The 20,749-nt window shown below is 42.9% G+C and overlaps 3 protein-coding genes across 3 annotated transcripts; 2 read left to right on the forward strand and 1 right to left on the reverse strand.

The window, feature by feature from the left end:
* Window positions 1-2,390: 2,390 nt before the first annotated feature.
* Window positions 2,391-6,970, forward strand: LOC311015776 (uncharacterized protein). The gene is made up of 6 exons (XM_084013214.1): window positions 2,391-2,856; window positions 2,990-3,057; window positions 3,239-3,298; window positions 3,378-3,461; window positions 4,332-4,446; window positions 5,831-6,970. The coding sequence occupies exons 1-6, from the start codon at window positions 2,658-2,660 to the stop codon at window positions 6,232-6,234; spliced, it is 930 nt and encodes a 309-aa protein (XP_083869340.1). The 5' UTR covers window positions 2,391-2,657; the 3' UTR covers window positions 6,235-6,970.
* A 15-nt stretch (window positions 6,971-6,985) lies between these two features.
* On the reverse strand, window positions 6,986-11,214 carry ap5m1 (adaptor related protein complex 5 subunit mu 1). Its single transcript, XM_084013216.1, has 8 exons — window positions 10,958-11,214; window positions 10,193-10,853; window positions 9,861-10,088; window positions 9,638-9,777; window positions 9,159-9,244; window positions 8,960-9,072; window positions 8,737-8,833; window positions 6,986-8,650 (listed from the first exon to the last, which is right to left on the reverse strand). Exons 1-8 carry the CDS (start codon window positions 11,023-11,025, stop codon window positions 8,568-8,570), a joined length of 1,476 nt encoding a protein of 491 aa, XP_083869342.1. The 5' UTR covers window positions 11,026-11,214; the 3' UTR covers window positions 6,986-8,567.
* A 22-nt stretch (window positions 11,215-11,236) lies between these two features.
* Window positions 11,237-20,540, forward strand: exoc5 (exocyst complex component 5). Its single transcript, XM_084013215.1, has 18 exons — window positions 11,237-11,421; window positions 11,754-11,848; window positions 13,195-13,342; window positions 13,441-13,635; window positions 15,032-15,096; window positions 15,322-15,350; window positions 15,440-15,549; window positions 15,749-15,793; window positions 15,880-16,020; window positions 16,093-16,175; window positions 16,276-16,485; window positions 16,601-16,748; window positions 16,864-16,972; window positions 17,808-17,928; window positions 18,058-18,144; window positions 18,243-18,351; window positions 18,505-18,720; window positions 19,322-20,540. Exons 1-18 carry the CDS (start codon window positions 11,395-11,397, stop codon window positions 19,508-19,510), a joined length of 2,127 nt encoding a protein of 708 aa, XP_083869341.1. The 5' UTR covers window positions 11,237-11,394; the 3' UTR covers window positions 19,511-20,540.
* Window positions 20,541-20,749: the final 209 nt, after the last annotated feature.

Consider the following 20,749-nt stretch of genomic DNA (forward strand, 5'->3'; position numbering starts at 1 on the left):
TAAAACTCAAAATGAACAGCGTATTAGTTGTTTGAGTAAAGATTAATTTCTTTTTTTCTAACAATATATTGAAATATAGATTCCTGTATTGCCTAAACCAGCACTGACAAAGATGCATGCAATGCTTATCATGCTTACAATGCTTCACAAACACCCAAAATAAATTAGCATTATAAGTTTGTACTATTGTATACTTTTATAAATATAACCCATAATAATTAATACCCATGCACCTAGCTGTGTTGTGGGGAATACTTGGACTTATGTCCTCAGTATTTCTTACGTCCTGGCCCCGTTTGCATTTTGTTCCATGTCGGCCAAGACACACATTTTGATGCTAAAGTAGCTTTAAGGTGTTTTTAACGTGTTCACCTAATTATTGTGTTAACCATATACTTTGGATAATGACCAGATATTTTTAGCAGAACAAAGCGGTGAGGTTCAGACAATATTATTAAACTGTTAAGTGCATTGCATTGATTTAGCAGCGATGACTTTGCAGAATTCTCCTTGCTATAATATATTATGCTTTTCTGTGCTGCACTTAGCTGTAATTTACTGACACGCGTACACAGTCATGCATTGCATTCTAAAGAAGATTGTGAATGATTGTACCTACTATAATTTATCCTCTTTCACATACACACAACCTGTAAAAATATTACTTAGCCTACCGTCTCCCAGGCAATAGAATAAAGCCCACGGGACATGTTTGGCCCATAGAGAATAACACTTGTCAAAATGACTTTCTGGTGTCCCGTCACATGGTGCCATTAACGTTTCAGTTAATAGTGATATTGAGATGGTGAAGGTGTCAGGAGAATCATTTCTCTACCACTCTTTGTCATTCACATGCAGACACACTCCCATGAGTGCAATGCTGCTGTGGTTGCTGGAGTGCATTCAGTGAGTCGGGACCTCTAATGAAGCATTTGCTGAGGTGACACTTTCGGCTAACTGCAGTGATTTTAAGATATTAAAAATGGTAAAATGGTCAAATTAGATCCAAAGCTCTTTACAGTAATGACTGACATTCACACATTCACGCACACATTCACACACCGACGGCGGAGTCAACCACGCAGGGCGACAGCCAGCTTGTCAGGAGCAATTGGGGTGAGGTGTCTTGCTCAGGGACACCAGGCACTCAGCTAGGAGGAGCCGGGGATCGAACCAGCAATCTTTCAGTTGCCAGCCAATCCGCTCCACCTCGCCTCCCCACCCCGGCTCTATGAACTACTAAGAAGCAGACAAATCTGTAATGTGTAAATCTTACTTCAATGGTACAGTAGTTCTGCTGGATATAGGCCATAGTATTGTTTCAGATCACATTTGCTATGTTTGCATTTTTGAAATTGTAATTATAATGTTTTATGGATGGGATATAGTAATTATTTATTTTGCTGACTGCATTGATTTGCCTGCTCTGTGCCCTTATTTATAAGTCAGTACAGTTACCAGTTTAAAATCGATCTATTCACGAGAGTTATATTTGACAGATTATTGCCCACCCAGTTTCTTTACGTGTTGAAATATAACCCATATAATGCAGATTCCACATGCCAAAATGTGATCACAGCTCACCTTGTGACTGAAGGGCTATTTTACCATTAAATCACTTTAAGTCAATTTTATAGACAAGAATATTTTCAGTCATCAAACCAACCTACTTATATATAATAATATACAATATGAACTACTACAACGACTATCTGACTGTAATGTGTTTGATTGAATGTCAATCCACATAATTTGCTCAACATGGTCAACAAATAGCACTTTAAAGTCACCTGACACAATGAGGAGTGCTCCAATGTCTCCACACTGCAGATGCTTCAATGCAAGAAGACAATACAGGGGAGGCCCATGATATACACTGTGGGGACCATGATTGCCTGCATTGAATTTCACTGCAATCCAACCAAATATGATTTAGATAGACCAAAATAATGGGCTGACTGTCCAATAAATCAACATTGCAAGCCATGGAGTCCACTTGCGAATAACCAGGATAATGGATTATGAAGGGGAACAGTTTTGAAAATAATCACCACATAATCTTAGCTATCAAACACAAACTACACCAACAAAGAAGAACAGTGTTCACGTTTTTAAGCTCCAGCAGCGATATGAAGCAAAGGACTGCCTACGTGAAGAGCTGATAAAACCTGGCCACCTGGAATATTATACCCCTGTGGTTTTCAGTTAGCAATTTCCAAAATAATCTGTCTCTCTCCTCACCCCTCAAAGGGTGCAGGGAAATAACAGGTTCTTTCAAGCATTAACTTATGAGTTACAAAGTAACCTATAGGGAGAGTTGCCATAGCAACCTAGCTCGTATAATGAAGGCAGAGGTGAAGCACACCTACTCGTTTAAGCACTACGAAAGTCAATTTTTGCATTTGTACTTTGGCATAGGACAAAGATGCTTTGGGACAAATATTAAGTTGCAGGGGTAGTGCTAGCAGGGGAGACGTGAAGACCACCAGGATTGTTTGGAGGCAGCTGGAATATACGGGTGAGTTGGGGGTTCGGTTTTAAACAGGAAGTCATTCTGTTATTATGTTTTCATATTGCACTGCACTTTTTTTCCATATTGCACTTGTATTAGAGAATAATTTAGTATTTCAGTTTGACAGCTTTAGAACAGGGAGACAATGGGCTCCACAAGCTCCAGACCCAGGCTGCGTAAAGTAGCTCCATGTAATAGCCTACAAGAAAAGGGGAAACAGCCCAAACCAGAAAGCACCATCCCAGTTCTGCTAGTCACTGTGGAGCAGCCGTCAGCATCTCTGGGACAAAGGAAGGCAATCTTACCTCCGCTGAGACAGGAAATAACTCTTTCCACACTCTCAGGTTAGTACGTTTCCTGGCTCTAATGTCTCATTCACACTGAGGCTTCATTACAGACCATTCTGTGTTGTGATACCGATTGTGATACTATATAACAGCGTTTGCATGTGTGTGCTGTAAGAACCATGTGTTGCAGGAAACCTTCCACCAAAGCAAAGTAACAATTCAAGCATCATTCACTCCCATCCACCTCGAAGAGCCCAGGTTAGCACGGAAAACTCAGCAGTCCAGTATAGTTTCATTAAGTCTATTAACTAACAGGGTGTTCTAGTTCCCTGATATAAGAAGTTTACCATGTGTTCAACTGCTGGGACAAAATTTATTGTGATTGTTCTTGACAGGTTGTGATTTTCCCCCCAAACTTGCAATCATTATCTCTCCACAGGCACTGCAACCACTGGCCCTTCAAACTGGCCACACAAGCACTGCCAATCAAATTGCCATGGTAATTAAAAACAAATTTAAAAAAACATCATTGTCCCAATGCCACCTGAACACCAATAAGGATTTGATGTTCGTTGTAGGGCAGGGACTACAGAAATGGGGATGTTCACCTGTTTTCTACGACCAGCCAGACGGGACACTCTGGCACCGGCAGAATGATTCAGGTAAAGCATCTTGACAAAGTACGGAAGAGCTGAAGTGCATCCATAACATCAATAATTCAGATCAGGCAATTTTATATTGAGGCAAAATTAGTGTGCACTGTGCAGCAGTGCTTACGAGAGATGGGGTGGCAGCTGTGCGTGCGGGCACTTCCAGTCCCAGTGGATCTGATTAAAGTGTTGGAAAGTAGGGTGGACTATAGCCATGACTGGCCCTCAATGGGATCTATTTTCAGGGTACAAGGAACAAGAAAGCCCCCATTATTAGATACACAATCTTAGACACAAACAAAAGTATTGGCAGTCACGTGGTTCTTTCTATAGGATGGTTTGCTTTAAATCCACGTCTGTCCATAGTAAAATATATGAACTAAGCTACAAATCCTATAAATCACATAGCATGCATTGTAATATACTGTCTGTGTATACAGTATGTGTGTTTTTATGTGTGTTTCTTGCAGTGGTTGAATAAGAAGTCAGATCCTTTACCTAAAGTACCAATACAACAATATATAAATATTTTTTTCCTGCATTCAAAATTCTACTTAAGTAAAAATGTGTCATATAAAATATAATCTGTAGGAATGTTAGCAACTTATAGACATCTTAAACAAGGATACTAGACTTTTGTAAGGGGACACAGGGCAAAAAGGTTGTGTTCTAGTTTAATGTGTAATGTAGTGTATTTTATAAATTTGTCATATTTTTTATCTCAAATACAAATATGAAATATAACCAATAACTATACCTGTCAAATAAATGTAGATGCATAAAAAATAAGTAGACATTCAAGTACTTAAAATTGGACTTTAGTACAGTAAATAGATTTACTTACTTTCCACCGCTCGTTTCTTATCTCTGTGGTCTTTCTAGGGAGAATTCCTGGAGGCCCAGACAGTTCTGACTCAACAGGCTCTTCGGCATCGACGAGCTCACCTCCGACAAGCCAGAGAGCAGAGACGACATAAGGTTGTCTACTCAATTGATGGTAAGACTGCACTGTTTATCATAATAAGTAAACGTGAATGTGGTCTACTGATTACAATGCAATTTAATTTGGCCCTCTAGTTGGAGGTCCAGATGTATGGTGCAGGGTAAAGGACAAAATTAAGACTACTGAGTAATTGGTGGAGACTATCTCTGTGTTCCACTACTATATAATTTAATATTTAATACATGCAGTATGCCAAAACTGCAGTATAATTACATCTGGTCACCTTTTGCAGTATGCAAGTCAGCAGTTTACTGGCTATTTTGACTCATAGTCCTGCACAGCTGATATATGAGCAGGAGATTCAAAGTTCAAGGTGCCATGTTATGAGCAAGTAATGGTCTGAATTTACTGCATGCATACATGCAACAGTACGTTCTTTGTAAGGGCAGCTGCAGGACAGACTACTGTAAAAGTAAAAAAAATAAAAAGTATGTGATTTGGAATGCAGCCTTAATCCTTGGGGAAGCCAGCTGTTGATCTGGCCAATAATTAGCAGGCGCTGGCAACTGAGAAGGCGTTAACTTGTATATCTGGCAACCCAGCTTCCTTCTGGCTTTACTGCACCAAAATTAAATGTACTTTGTCCTCATGTTAGACCTGGTGTTTATTTTATTTTGCCAAGAGATTATCAAATAATTCCTTAAGATTACTGTTTGCTGTCTCTCTCTGAGATGGTGTTTGAGCAAGGCGAAGGTCCTGAAAGATGCATATAAGCGTTTTCTTTCATGTTCCCGTTTAAAGCAGACAATGCGAGCAAAGGAAATGCGAGCAGAGCACCAGGCACGTGACCTTAAAACCCCCCAAAAGTTAATAACCTTCGTATAGTTGTTTATTGCCATGATATGGCTTAGTTATCAAAAAATACCTGCACAGCAGCCACAGGCCCACATTTTGTGCAGCCCATAGCAAAAAATGTTCACCTTCAGAGTCATTCAGATGAAACTACCCAGATCTATGATTTGCCACATTCATAAAACAGGGTCCATTTTCTTTTAACTGTGCCTCCCAGCCCTCCATAAATTTTACAATTTTACGAGGGCTTTTCAAGTGTTTGGAAGTTGAACTAAATTTTGAAAAATCATCCTATAAATTGAAAATGTCCCTTTACAAATATAAATTTATGGGGGGGAAAGTATTTTTGGCCCAATGGCATTCAGTGTCCCGGAAATTGTAATTGGACAGTTTGTCCACTATGGAAAATTTGCTTTAAAGCCAGTAGTTGATCCAGTGGGTTGCTAGGCTAGACGCACAAGTTACCATCTTACCAGTGCTGACTTATCATTGGACAAATCTATAGCTGGCCTTGGCAAAGATAGAGCCTCCACTGACTTTTCAGTATTCTTAATTTTGTCCCTTATCTTGTGCCATACAAATACAGAAGGCATCCACAGGCTGAAACTTGTGAGAAGGCCCACAGAGAGGGACATCTTCTGGGATGAGACCACAGGAGAAAGTCTGGACCCCAACTGCCTTCTGGACCCAAAATCTCTGCCTCACCTGTGTGAAGAGAGACCAAACAAACAGCTGTGCAGTGGAGAATACAGGATCCAGTCAGATCCAGATCAAGGTCCCAGAAACAGAGAGGAAAGAACACAACAAACTGGACACAGAGGACTGTCTTTAGACAAAAGTGTATCACAGAGAACTGAAAGGGAAATAGTGAGAACAGAAGACAGAGGTAGAACAAAGAGGGATAGTTGGATGTGGCCTGAGTCTGCCAGAAGCTGTCAGGCAGCGAGGATAAGAGGTTCAACAGGGATCTGGGACAATAAGCTGGACTAAGAACACTTAGTCAAGCAACTTGCCATATAAACAAAACTCTTGATGTTCTGAGGATAAGTACATGTCTGAGTGTATGATGCCCTCTATTGGTGAAAGAAGTGAAAACACTTGCTAGCCTAAAGCTCATTTAGCCATACTACAGTATTGATGGCAAACATCCAAAAATGTTTTATACTTAGTTCAAAGATTTGAGATTAAACTCAGCCAGCTTTGAAAGTTTTGCTCTATTATTGGGATTTTTTTTGTCCAGAAATTAGCACTACAGAATCCCATTATATGAAAAGATCTGTGGATCTTGAACGGATAATACATCTGAAAACAGGAAACTGCTAATTGCAACATCGTTCTTCAAGTGGTCTCCCTGAGGCCAGCTCTTAGCGGGCTGAGAGAGTCTGAGAGGAACTGGATTCCTACCAAACACCTGGGGCCACAGTGGCCGACAAAAGCCTGGTCCTCACGGTGCTTTAGATGAACATTGCTGGGATCACATTAATTAAACAAGCAAAGATAATATGGCACTGCTTAAGTAGACCTATTGTAATAGGTGAAACAAGCATTAAACTGTATTAAGAGAAATCAAAGGCCTAACATGATCTTCTTTGTACTGGGTGTCATTATTGTGTTGAGAGACACAGGGAAGTACATTGTTGCAGAGTTTATAATAGTGCCGTTAAAAGGTTATTTGGAGCTTTTAGGGCTATGCCACCTTGTGATATTTTAACATGATTTTTATGACAATCCACACTGCTGCTTTACTTTCACAACTTTATTTTTGACCTGTTATTTTGATAATGATTCGAGTATTAATCTCTTCCCTGTATGCTTGTATAAAAGAGTAGACAGTGATGAAATTAATACATAATTATTGATTCTGAAATACTGTGTAAAATCTGAGACCCAAAGGTATGAATTGAAGGCATCGGTGCAGAGCAACACATTAAAATGAGTCCATCTACTTAGCAAGCCATTCAATCAACAAAGCAAAGTCTGCCAGTGAGAGGCCACTGGCTGCAGACTTGAGGAGCCAGACTGACCACATATTGGGATACTGAGGAGATTTAAAGTGGCCCGACTCTTAAAAAAAAAAAAAACTTCTCCTTTTCCGGTTCGATAGCCACACACACTGGGCCTTAAAGCCAAATCATCATGGAGGGGGAGAGGCGAGAGGTCTCAGTGTCTGCCACTCCGTACTGCTACATAAAAAGAAGGTGAAGGATGCCGTGTGAGCAATTGGTTCCAATTGACAGAGGATTGGTCATGGTCAGCCTTCTGAGTGGAAATCCACGTGAGAATGTAGCATTTGGACCAGCAAGGGGCACAGGAGGCCAACGGCAAACAATGAGGGCACTCAGAGGAGTCTGGCTGCTGTGGAATAGCGGGGCACAATCTCCTTTGATTTAACCCTTCGTCAGCTCGTTATTCATTTAACTTAATACACTGAGGTGAACAGTTAGCCGGAAAACCCAACATGCTTCTGGTTAAACAACAGTAAGCAGTGACAAACATCTGGAACTACAGGGCCTTCTTTAAATGATTTCTTATTTCAGTCATTAACTATTAATGGATAGCTACACTGACATCATTGTTATAACAATACCGATCAGAATAATATTCTACAATAATTAAGCTAATGCAACCTCAAGGGGCGACCAGAACATTTCCATCCTTGTGACTTTTTCACCAATTAGGCAGGTCCTACTCGCTGAATGGGACCGGCTGCTTTAAAGTCTCAGACGACCAGAGGGCCAGGAGGTCAGTGCTCAAATGCAGTCTGACTGGAGAGGTTGAGTGTTTGAACTAACCACTAGTTGACAGGGCGGGGATGAGGTCAAAAGGGGTGGGGGTGGTGGGGGGGGGGTTGATTGGTGGAAGGGACAAGGACTCCTGCCAGCTCTAAAAATGGAGCCTTTTGTAGCCGAGACACTGGCCAGGGCAGTCTGGCCTTTCACAGCCCAGCCGCCCCTCTCCTCTAGGGCCACAACAGCTGATGACAAGGTCCCAGCTGCTGATTATCCGGCTGATGGAGAGTCACTGAAGTGGGACTGTCAGAGCGAGGGGTGGCCCTTGTGTCTGCAATAGGATAAATTAAAGGGAGGGTGAAGGTTGGGGGATAAAAGAAGTTAGATTACTGGGGCAGGTATGTTTTTGTAAAAGGATCCATCAATCAAAATATCAATACTTGCGTCCATCAAAGTTTGTTCATTGTGAACAGTACTGAACGCTAACAAAATGATTCAGTCTTCAACATGTAAATATAACATGTTTATGGGGTCACATATCCAGTCTGGATCACTGTACAGTATATGCTTCAGTCCTGTTACGGTGAATCCATGCTACAGCATCATCTGCCCGGAGGACACTGGAGCACTTCCTGTTGAATTCCATATGAAGTACTCCTTGGATTGAAGTTCTCGGGCTACAATAAGACAGACGTGCCATTTTTTAGTTTCAGGAAATGTGCATACAGAAAACATTTAGATCAAAAAAGGATTGCAAGCTTACATGTTATAATCCGTGGTTTGGCAGAGGAATAAACCTGCACTGAATGCTGGTCCACACAGCACCCAGAGAGCGTCATGTCAGGCACTTTGAAATACAACTATGAAAAACAGTAGGAGTGCTGTTTAAAATGGCTGCAACATAAGGTGTAAATACACAAACTCAATTACAAATCTTTCCATCAGGCTTATCAGGCTTCTGATTATCACCACACGTCATAACTTACTTTGATATAGGCGGTAAGCTCTGTGCAAAGCGGGTCAGTGGGTCCTGGTGTCGGCCCAGAAAAGCTGATTTTGCCCTCCATTGTGACCTCATGAGATTTAGGGAACTTTTGTCCTAAATATCCGTAATGGGGGGGAAGTTACTCATCAGTGTCATAATATAGAGCTGCATTAAAAGGAATATTAATGCACAGTGCTTACCCAGAGCCCAGACCAGAAGGTTCTTCTCCTTTGAAACATCCATTTGTCCAGAGCTGACCTTCACATCCACAACACCTATCTGATCCCTGCACAAGTCCACACGCAGACATTAAAGCAAACATATGGATTCAAATGCAACCACTTTAATCAACAGGGAGGCAACTATTAGAAACTGATTTGACGCAGGAGAACTGTTTATCTGGACGGGTTATTTTTGAGAGATTTATCATTTATCATATTCTAATGTTAATAGTTTATAATTTTCCCCCCAGGCTCTAAAACATAATAGTGTCTTATAGAACTTCATTCATAAGACAGATTAGACTGTTATAAAGAGACCTTGACTTCTGATTGTATATCCGGATGATAGTTTACTTTAAAGGATTACGTGGACTGAGTGTGAAACCTCTTTGCTCTACAGGAAACAAACACTGGCAGGTGCTCGGGTCAAAATGATTACATCCTCTTGTGCTACGTACCTGTTAAAGAATGGCAGGTGTGCTTCACAGTATTCAAAGCTGTTTTTCACACTCTCGTGAAGTTTCAGGGTGACTGACACCCGCAGATGGTTCTCTTCTTCCCTCAGTTGATACAAACCGAGGATCGGTGGAACAGGGACCTGACGAAAAATTGCAGGAATCCTTTTACAACATTAACTGTTATTTATGGGACTTGAAGTATGTTTGTAAGCATGTTTTATACCTGAGATGTATAACTGCATAGTCTGAAAGGCTCCAGTGGAGGAGAAAAGGGGAACTTATATGGTCCGGAGAAAGCTGAGCCATCACAGTTATCCACACTGCTGGCAGTCAGGATACTTGAATCCAGTGATGTGACACAAGGATGGACCAGTATGTCCTGTAGTGGAGACCCATTGGGTGGCAGTGTGAGGGTCACCGTCACATTCGGGAGTACCCCTTCCACTTCACACTGTTGACAGAAGGAGAAAAAGGTAGAATGAAGGACAATATATCATGTAAATAGGGGAACTTTTTATTTTAAATGACTTGTTTCACTTAAAACTGCACTCTTACTTTGCATGTCACAGTGCCGTAAACATCCCACAGGTCCTGCCTGCTCTGGTTACCATACTGCATGGAGCGCACCGTTTCCATCAGTGCTACGTTCACCACAGCTCGACCCCGGTGGAGCCCCGTCTTCCAGGCTGGCTGCTTCTGATTACCGGCAGGAGAGGGGACTGTGGCTGTAGCAGGTGGCCCCAGTAGTGGCACATCCAGGGGTGTGCCAAGTGGACAAACCTGCAAGAGGACTGAGGGCAGCATCGCCAGGCGAGAGGCAAGCCCCTCGCTATCAGGCTTACCCCCAGAGCCGAGGAGAAAAGTCTGCAGACCTGCTAAGAGTGTGAGGCCTTGGGAAACAGACAGCAGACTGGCAAGGGGTGGCCGTGGCTCCGCAGGGGCATCCACTAAAGGCAGGCAGGCAAGGGTAAGAGGCCCGTGTGAGATGGCCAACATTGGCCAAAGTATTCCCTTTCTGGGAATGTCCACACGCAGCTCCAGGGCTGGTGTTCGCTGACATTGAAGGCAATCGTCTCTGAGAACTACATAGGACTTGTCTGGGTCTGAAAGTCCCATCTCAGTGAGCAGGAGCTGCAGCACCGTGTTGTCTTCTGGGACTTCTACATACGAGGAAGCTGCCAGGCTCTTTGCACGGTACTCCACAGTAGGGAACCTCCTGTGGTGGGAGAGCCACAAGACGTTACAAAACACTGTATTAGAGCGCTGCTAGCATCTTCTATTCCATTGTAAACACGAATATGTGGAGCCTTTGTAACTTACCTTGTAAAGCATATTGACACATTTTCTCCCTTCTCGTGAGAAATTATCCACAAAGCACGCACACTCATGTTTCCGCTTCCGTCCTCAATTTAAAGACTATTCCGTGCTTTCAATATTAATATCCGCATCTTATCTTTCATTTGTTATGTGCGAATGGTCCGTTTGCATTTGTTTGAGGCAGCAACTTGCTTCCTGCTGCTGGTTCATGTCATGTGACAGCAACCACCAATCACACGACACGGGCGCATGCGCACTTCCTAGCAGTGTTTCCCACCCTTCTCCACCCATACAGGAAGCCGGACTGCTAACCAGCTGGCTGTCAACAAAGGGCGAAACTGTACCAAATCAGCAAATCCATGTGGAAGTCGGCGGTGTCGTCGATTCTGAGCTCCTTCCTCTAAATTGCATCTCACTTCACCGCCGGCTGAGTTTGCAACATGGCGACGACTGCTCAGCTGTTCGAGGTAAAATGACTGCTGCACCGGAGAGCTGTGTTAGCTGTCAGGCTAGCTAACGTTGGGTTGCTAACTGTCCTTAACGGTAGTTTAACGGCACCGCCTCGTTATCCTGAGCGAGTATAGAGGATTAATAGTGACCTATACAGTCGCCGTGAATGTTATTGACTGTTAGCGTGCAGTGAAATCAAGACAAGTGTCACACAAAAACCCACTGCAGTGTGAAACGTTAACGTGTGTAGGTTAAGTCTATTGTTCTTGTAGTATTTCGAGTTTATAGCTGGTGTTTTACAGATGTTTTTGTGTGAGGCACTGATCAGTACACTTCCTCATCCCCCTAGGAGCCCTTTGATGCAGATGAGTACATTGAAAGGTTGGCATGGAGGACACCCGGAGGAGGCTCCAAAGGAGGAGCTGAGGCATTTGACCCCAAAAGGTACTGTAGGCGCTCGTAGTTCACTTCTCCTTCCCTGAAAATGAGTCACAGTAGGATGTCACTCGAGGGTTTACCAATGTGACCATTTGGTGAATATCGTTGCCAAAGTGTCACCTGTTTTGCAATATTTGTTAGCTGTCTCATGTTGGAAGAAGAACAGAGAGATAATCTAGTATGTCCCAGAAACCATTACAAAAAGTCTTACATGTACATTTTGCTTGATTGCTAAATTGATAATGACAAGTGAATTCCTTAGAAGTGATTGCTTTGTTGCAGCTTTCCTCTCATGTCTGCTGACAGTGTAACGCGCTGATCATCTCTAATACGGTGCACTTTCTTCAAATGACTTAATACAGTCTTCCTGGCCTATTCCACAACGTAATCTACGCCTCAACCTTTCACATATTCACTGAAGTTCAGGTCAAGGCATGCTAATACACTAAAAATACCCATCTCTTTTCACATTTCATTACGATTTCACACAGCTCTTACTACCCGTGTCTTAACTTCTTGGCAACACCAAATTGGGCAATAATTTGGTTTCATCTTTTTAAACATAATACTTGAAAGTAATTCAATGTGTGCAAAGTTGAAAGTGTTTTTAAAAAAATTAAGATTTCTTTATTAGCAGCTCCCTGTATAAACTTGCTAAATACTTAGAGTGAAAAGTATTTAATAAAGCTCTCATCTTGGTCTCTTCTATGCTAAATTAGTGTTTTTCATAGTGTTGAAGAAAAACAGGAAATATCTATGTTCAAGATTTTTTTTTTTTCATGGTGCTTGTTGCTATGTTTACACTTGGGGACTGAGTTATTTCTCATAAGCAAAATGCCACAACAGTTTAACTATACCGTGGATCCATGCTGGCTTATCTACTTCCTCCACAAAAATGTTGCCACTACCTCCTCGGAAGCTCTTAGTGAAGAGACAACATATCTGTGGAGGCCACCATACTGTGAGTCACCAACCAGGGAATGAGTGTCTATTGGGAAGGGATGGGAGATGTCTTTAAGCTGTAGCCAGTGCAGAGGGAATTAGTCAAGAGATTATACACTCATCATTTTGGGATGTTTCCTACTCGGTGAAATGTGGTGCTGACTTAGAACATTTGCTCTGCAGTCCTGATGACACTTAAAATGCAGCTGACGAAGTTGCTAGTTTCCCGAGCTTCTTAAGTCTGGGGACCCAGGAATTAAGCCTCCGGCCGTTTTCTGTAACTAGCTATAACTGTGAGGTCAGTAGGACAGATTTAACCTTGTCCCCATTTTTTGTGTTTTACCTGTAGTGAATGTTGATTAGGCCAATGTGAAGTTCTGGATATAAAGTCTTTCTTTCCTCTGTGATAGGCTGTTGGAAGAATTTGAGAACCACATAGAAGAGCTGAAGCAGTTGGACGAGAGGATCCAGCGGCGGGTGGAGAAGCTTGAGCATCAGTGTCATCGTGAGGCCAAGGAATTTGCACACAAAGTGCAAGATTTGCAAAGAAGCAACCAGGTGCGTTGTACGGTCAAGCAGCCAATCATACCTCCATGAATGTCTTTGAGGCTTTACAGAACAACTTCATCGTTTCTTTACATTCCCTCTACTTGCAGGTGGCCTTTCAGCATTTCCAGGAGCTCGATGAGCATATCAGCTATGTGGCAACCAAGGTTTGTCACCTTGGCGACCAACTGGAGGGGGTGAACACTCCTCGACAGAGGGCCGTGGAAGCTCAGCGTCTGATGACCTACTTCAACGAGTTCTTGGATGGAGACCTACGCAGTGATGTCTTCAATAACCCAGAAAAGGTGGGTGTTCTGCATACGTTCCTTCCATTCACTTCAGTGGAGGTGTGTGTGTGTGTGACCATTGACAAGGGCCCCCGCTGTGACACTGCTGGAGGTGAGAATGAACAGGATTATGAGGTAAAACACCCATATTAATTTGTCAAGTTTATCCCTTTAGTTGGATCCTTCAGCTAATTTGGATTAATAAACTGTCATTTGCTGTCTGACAATAGCCGGCTGATTGACTAGCATGGATGTCAACATTCTCATGTCAATCCTAATTGCATTTACACAAGGTTGTCTGGGAGCTAGAATTTGGTTGGTCCTCAGCTTTGTGTCGCATTACAGCGGCAAAGAGCTTGTGGCATTATGGTACATGTAAGGGCGGCGATAACATGCATGCAGTAAGATGACTTGCACACTTTTACTTAGTTCCTGCCTACACAGGGACCGTGTTGATGTTTGACAAGTGGAAGTTTGATTTTGCAGTTTTCTAAGTGACAGTAGGGAGATTGGGATGCTTTAGATTAAGTCTTGTTAGTAGCGAAATCATTAGTGGATGCAGAGCAGTGAGTCTGGGGGTCAATCCCAGAGACGGGAGCTGGAGATGGAGCTCGCTTTCCGGAGAGGCATGCAGAAATATCTGGCCAGATTCCTTTTTTCCTGAGCATACCTCCAGACGAGGGGGAACGAGGAAAAGCTGCAAGTGAATAGCTGAAGGGGGATGGCTTTGCTAATCCTTCTGAAAGGGAGGGCTGGGCCGCCAGCGTGGAGACAAGTGCTGCTAAACCCTGACTGCAGGGAGACGGCTACATTACTTACATGGGATTTAGCTAATCTTAGCTGGGGGACAGATACTTAGAAAACCTTCGCCGAGCAGAAAGGCTGGATCCTCCTCACGGGAGCAGAGTAATGATGTTAGCTGAGGCAGGCATCTGCGGGAACAGAGGAGTTGCGGACGGCGGGCCTTTCGTAGGTCTGGGGCTTTTTCAGCCAGTGTGTATGTCAGGCGGGGCGGGGGGGAAGGGAGGGGGGGGGGGCTCTCGACCGGGCCCCCTTTTTTGAGACAGATATCCCTGGCCGGACAGATTATTGAAGGCGATTTAGACTCCTGTGGGATTACAGCCCATTCAGAAAAGGCATGCCATTATAGACTTGGATGTGCTGCTAAGTCAGGACTGCTGCTGTTGCTGCTGCCGATGCCCAGGTGAGCGCAGGCTGCCTGTTATCAGCTCCCTGTTCAACACGGGGAGGTGGAGGAGGGCGGCTCTAGAATCATGATCCCCCAAATGGAGACACTGCCAGCGGCCTGCCAGCTTTCTGTCTGGATGTCCACCTCTCATGGTCCTGTCGTGCTCTCTCTCTTTGCCTCACCCGACTCTCTCGCTCACAATCACTCCTTCTCTTGCTCCTTCAGATTAAGGAGGCTGCTGATATAATTCAGAAGCTGCATCTCATTGCCCAGGAGCTGCCATTTGACAGGTGAGTCAGGCATCCTGGAGGCAGCTTTAGACAAGAGCACTGTCAAACAAGGGGATGGAGGTGTATTAGTGATGTAGAGTACATTGTAAGCCTAACGCAACACATATCGAGTATTATTGTCTTTAATCAGTATCAGGAAATGAAACGCACATTTACTTTTTAAAACATAGTGGGGTATCATTTGTAATTGTCTCCTTGAAGATTAATTATCTTTTCTTCCGACAGATTTGCAGATGTCAAAGCAAAAATTGCAAGTAAGTTTGTGAAAATTCATGTCCCCATTACAAATAAAGTAGAAGCCAGTTACAAATGATAACGTTATTTTGTTTGCATTTCTACCTAGGTAAGTACCATGACCTGGAGCGGCAGTTAATCCAGGAGTTCACAGCTGCCCAGCGTAGGGGTGAGATTGGACGTATGCGGGAGGTGGCTGCGGTCCTATTACATTTCAAGGTGATCTGAAAGAATAATATTTGATGTCAACGTTTGATTATTAGTCCACGTTTAATCTAACCACCGTTCTTTGATAATTACAATAGTCACTCGCATCATACGTTGTATACTGTGAGTTTTCTCACGTCTCTATTTTTTCCTTTGAGTCGGATCTTCATTAATCTTGCAGAAAAGTAACTTCTGAATCTCTTTTTTCAAGGGCTATGCACACTGTGTGGATGTCTATATCAAGCAGTGTCAGGAAGTGAGTGTAAAAAACATAATGTTTCACTTTCTTATTGGCCAGAAATATCCACAGACAGCTGGTTAACCCACTGTTTGTCTCCCTAGGGGGCTTACATGAAGAATGATGTGTTTGAGGACACTGCAGCCCTCTGCCAGAGAGTCAACAAGCAGGTGGGCGAGGTCTTCAGCAGCCCAGAGACCGTCATGGCCAAACTCATCCAGAACATCTTTGAAAACAAATTGCAGGTATTTCTATAACTTTTCATTCATTTTGGTTTATTTAGACATGCCTTATGTTGAACACCTTCGTGTCTGCAGGCTCATGTGAGAGAAAAACTGGATGAAACTCGACACTGTGATGTAGAACAGTACCTCAAGAACCTCTATGATCTTTACACCAGGTATTTGTTCTCTTGCCCACATATTTTTTGAGTCACTTCCTGTCTACACAATAACCTCAATGCTTACATTTCTACACACTTTGTTTTACACGTGTTCCAGGACTACAGCATTGGCCACGAAGCTCACAGAGTTCAACCTGGGCTCTGACAAGCACACTTTCCTGTCTAAGCTGATAAAAAGCATATTCTCCTCATACCTCGAAAGCTACATCGACATGGAGAGGGAATACCTTCGCACTCGAGGTGCCATGATTCTGCAGCGCTACTATGACTCCAAGAATCACCAGAAACGTCCAATTGGCACCGGCAGGTCAGATTCTGGGTTTCATTTTTCCCACAGAAGGACGGGTCGGGATTAGGATTTGAATATGTTTGACAAAAATGATAGTGGTGTAAGAAGATAATCACCATGTGTCTTTCTACAGTATCCAAGAACTGAAGGAGCGGATCAGACAGCGCACCAACCTCCCCCTTGGCCCCATGATTGATACCCACGGGGAGACCTTTTTGTCTCCAGAGCTCGTTGTCAACCTGCTGCAGGAGACACGTCATGCCTTTGAGAGATGCAACAGGGTGAGGCTATGAATAATATTGTTTTTTCCACTGAGAAAAACAGTTTTAGAGAGAAAATGCTACTAGGCTAAAATAGTTAATGCCTTCCCTTTCTTTCTGTTTCGGGGTGACACAGCTTTCAGAGTCTTCAGACCTGCCCAAGAATGCCTTTTCAATCTTCCTGCTGCTGGTTGACCATCTGTGTGTGGATCACATCGACTACGCCCTAGAGATTGGCCTCTCAGGTACATCAAATTCAGCTCATCCTGACAATAATTTGTAAATGCTCTGTGTTGATCTGACTTTCTGTTAGGGAGATGAATCTTCTATTTGTCCATCTCCTGTGATTATTATGTCAAGACAAAGAGTAGAGTTTGAAACAGATGGAATCTGTAGTGGCTTTTTCATTTGTGTAATTACAATGACTCGGGACTACTTGAATGCAGAGATCCTCATCGTCTGTTGTGTTTTATTTGGTCTTAAAAAATGTGAAATTGAAAAAAAACAACAACACTGTTGTTTTGCCTTTTGCACCTAAAGGGAAAAAGAAATCATGAAATAATACATCGCTGGTGAAGTAACATGCGTCTTCTACTCTTAGCCTTTTACTTTGTCAAGAACCAGATGATGCTTGTTGCTATGGATACCACTCAACGATAAAACCAACACATTTGACGGCAGTTTAAAAAATAGAAATATCCAAGTTACCTTCATGCACAGCAGGCTGTGCCTCTGTGGCATTTCTTTTCACTCCATGTGTGGCTGAGTCCAGGAGGTGGCTTATCGTTTTCAGGCAGCTACAGTGGAACTAAACATGTTTATTCATCTCCCAGGGCTCAAGTCATAAGGTATATTCTTCATCAAAGAAAGGCAACACTGATGTCCCCATAGTTTGACTGCTTTCTCTACACCGTCTAATGCCGAAGCAGAACATTGCTGTGATTGTTTTGTTTTACGTGATATTTCCGTGGTTTCCCCCCCATAGAGACCCGCCAAGTGGTTTTCTGGGAATCATTGATTTTTCCTTTCACCTACCTTTTGGTTTATTGCCTGGACTTATTCTCTCTCTTTGATCTGCAGCGATTCCCTCATCAGATGCCAAGAATGCCAACCTGTACTTCCTGGATGTGGTTCAACAGGCGAACTCCATCTTCCACTTGTTTGACAAGCAGTTTAATGACCAGCTCATGCCTCTAATAAGGTCAGTTCTGAGTCAAAGGTTATAGCCGTACATATTCCACAGTTGTAATTCTGTCCACTGCCTTTCATCAAAACATGCTTTTTAGATGAAAGAGAGACCTCCTTACCTTTTTGTAAACCCTGTCTTCAGCTCATCTCCAAAGTTGGCAGAGTGCCTGCACAAGAAGAAAGAAGTAATTGAACAGATGGAAGTGAAACTGGACACGGGAATCGACAGGTCATTATGTCTATAAGTTGCTCTTACGTTTCAAACGTGAAAGCAGAATCCCATAATAGAACAATGAAGTTTCCAATGTATTTTTCTTCTACACACAGGACAATAAACTGCATGGTGGGGCAAATGAAGCACATCTTAGCAACGGAGCAGAAAAAGACTGATTTCAGGCCCGAGGATGAGAACAACGTCATGATCCAGTACACTGCGGTAAGAGATAGAAGGCCTCGGCTTCCACCACCAAGCTCACATGCAAAGCAAAGCAAATCAGCCAGTGTGACCTGCGAATCACTTACATCTTGTTGTTCTGAGAATAAACATTGAACATTTCTGTGTGTCCCTGCGTGCGTTCCCACCTGGCAGGCCTGCTCCAAGGTATGCGCCTACGTCAGTCGGCAGGTGGAGCACGTGCGGAAGTCCATGGATGGGAAAAACGTGGACACAGTGTTGACGGAGCTGGGCGTTCGTTTCCACCGGCTCATCCACGAGCATCTACAGCAGTACAGCTACAGCTCAATGGGAGGCATGCTGGCCATCTGCGACGTGGCTGAATACCGACGAAGCGCCAAGGATTTCAGGGTGAGCAGGGGGGCAGAGGTCCTCCAACAAAGACCCTTGTTGTGTTCGTTATTACATAAAGTGATTATGTCAATTCAGGTGAATACTCTAATTCTACACATGCAGTACGTACAAAAAGGGCGGGAACTAAGAATAACAATAATTTGATAAAAAAAATTTTTTTAAAGTCTATAAAATGTCATTGCAAATTCCAGAGTTTAAGGTGTTAATGGCCTATTTCTTATTTTGTACAATTGCTGTTGGGAGGTAATTATTTCATAATTATATTATAGAGAAAAGCTGTAAATTCTCATGTAGGAGAACCTTTATATATCTGCCATTTTTCATTTCGATAAATCGCTTTAAATGATCATTAAGTTATAAAACATTGTCATCTAAACATGTTTTTTCAATTGACTAATCAATTAATCAGTTAGTCATACCAATACTACATTCCAAGTAAATGCAGCCATAGAGATGGATAGATACATATTTTGGGCAAATACAATGAAACCTGTGATTTATCATACATGTTTGCATGCATGCAGTGAATAACTTGTGTATACTGTATATAGTGTACATGGCATATTAAGTTAGTGTACTGTACGTGTCGGTTGTCCAGGTCCCTCTGGTGCTGCAGCTCTTCGACACACTCCACGCCCTCTGTAACCTCCTGGTCGTTGCCCCTGACAACCTGAAGCAGGTCTGTTCAGGTGAGCAGCTCACCAATCTGGACCGAAACCTCCTGCACGCCTTCGTCCAGCTCAGAGTGGACTACCGTTCAGCCAGACTGGGCCGACACTTCAGTTAATGACTGATTGAACACCTCGCTGCCCTCCGTCCAGTAACCCATGCTTTGATGAGATGATGCACCTTGAAGATACCCATTCCTGCTTCAGAGAATGCATCGGCCTAGCCCCAGCATATAGACTTCACTGGGGTCGCTTTGTACATCATGGAGACAAAACGCTACTGCTCCTTGAATGTGGGAAATGTGCATTTCACCTTTTTTGATTGTTGATTTCTCCAAGCTGAAGAAATTTAAATGTCTATTGACTTAATATTTCATTTGTTTTTAAATTCTAATCCATCACCAATCCACATGGCTAAGATTTGTGACATATTATAATTAAATGGACAGCATTGATTTATGTTCTTATGTAAAAAAGAAACTTTTTTTTTTGTTTTTTTAAATTGTGCCAAATATATCAATTCTGTGGCTGCAGTTCTGTACATGAATAGACCCTGAAGCATCAGGGCTGCAGTATCACTGTGTATCGGGAGCAGCTAACCTTTGTAAGGAAGTGTAGGGGACCTGCAGAGATGGATCCACCGAGCATGAGCTATAGACCTCCGTCTGGCTAAGAGAGACACATGACCACCTCTCTAACCTTTGACGTCTGACCACAAAGTAGAGGTCAAGAGGCCATCACAGAGAAGTGTGATCTGAGCCATTAACAGGTCTGAGAACATCTCTGGAGGTTTGGGTGGTCCCTACTTAGGCTAAGATGTCTGGTGTGATGGGTCAGTGAGTATGTGTCACTGTAATTGCACAGATCAACACTTGCTCATCCAGTGATGCACACAGTCCAAAGACATTGTTGGCTGGATCTGCAGTGTTTCTGGGTCAGGGGACATTCAAAAATGTTGACCTTTGTTGAAAGGAAACAAACTGGAGGAGACTTCTTCACACAGGGCTTATTTGGTCTCAGTCACTGTCTTCTGCACTAGAAAAAAAAGACAAATCATGCCCCTGATGCCTAAAACGGTCTACTCAAAGCTGCTCCAACTGTACTGCTGTTTACCTTAATTAGTGACTCATTAAAAGATGTTGCATTTTATTAATGTCCCCTCTTCTAAACATCCTTAATAAATGGGGAACTGTGAATAGAAAGTTTGGCCAATTCTCTCCACGAATGTCACTTTCAAAGTGAGATGAAACGGTCTTCCTTTCTGTGGAAGTCATCAAGTATTCATGGGAATTCTTTGCCACCAGAGTAAAGTTCTTTCTTAGACTTCAGGAAGTGAGCGGAGCCAGAGGGGATTAGAT

The sequence above is a fragment of the Eutrigla gurnardus genome (genome assembly GCF_963514095.1).
Source record: "Eutrigla gurnardus genome assembly, chromosome: 7".
In the NCBI taxonomy this organism is placed as follows: Eukaryota; Metazoa; Chordata; class Actinopteri; order Perciformes; family Triglidae; genus Eutrigla; species Eutrigla gurnardus.

Coding starts and splice junctions, on each gene's coding strand:
- LOC311015776 (XM_084013214.1), top strand. CDS start 2,658: ATGGGCTCCACAAGCTCCAGACCCAGGCTGCGTAAAGTAGCTCCATGT. Junction 3,462..4,331: donor GCACCGGCAGAATGATTCAG/GTAAAGCATCTT, acceptor TGGTCTTTCTAG/GGAGAATTCCTGGAGGCCCA. Junction 4,447..5,830: donor GGTTGTCTACTCAATTGATG/GTAAGACTGCAC, acceptor ATACAAATACAG/AAGGCATCCACAGGCTGAAA.
- ap5m1 (XM_084013216.1), bottom strand. CDS start 11,025: ATGAGTGTGCGTGCTTTGTGGATAATTTCTCACGAGAAGGGAGAAAAT. Junction 10,854..10,957: donor GTGTCAATATGCTTTACAAG/GTAAGTTACAAA, acceptor CTCCCACCACAG/GAGGTTCCCTACTGTGGAGT. Junction 9,245..9,637: donor CACCTGCCATTCTTTAACAG/GTACGTAGCACA, acceptor GGACTTGTGCAG/GGATCAGATAGGTGTTGTGG.
- exoc5 (XM_084013215.1), top strand. CDS start 11,395: ATGGCGACGACTGCTCAGCTGTTCGAG. Junction 16,176..16,275: donor CTCTATGATCTTTACACCAG/GTATTTGTTCTC, acceptor CACGTGTTCCAG/GACTACAGCATTGGCCACGA. Junction 16,749..16,863: donor CCTTTGAGAGATGCAACAGG/GTGAGGCTATGA, acceptor GGGGTGACACAG/CTTTCAGAGTCTTCAGACCT.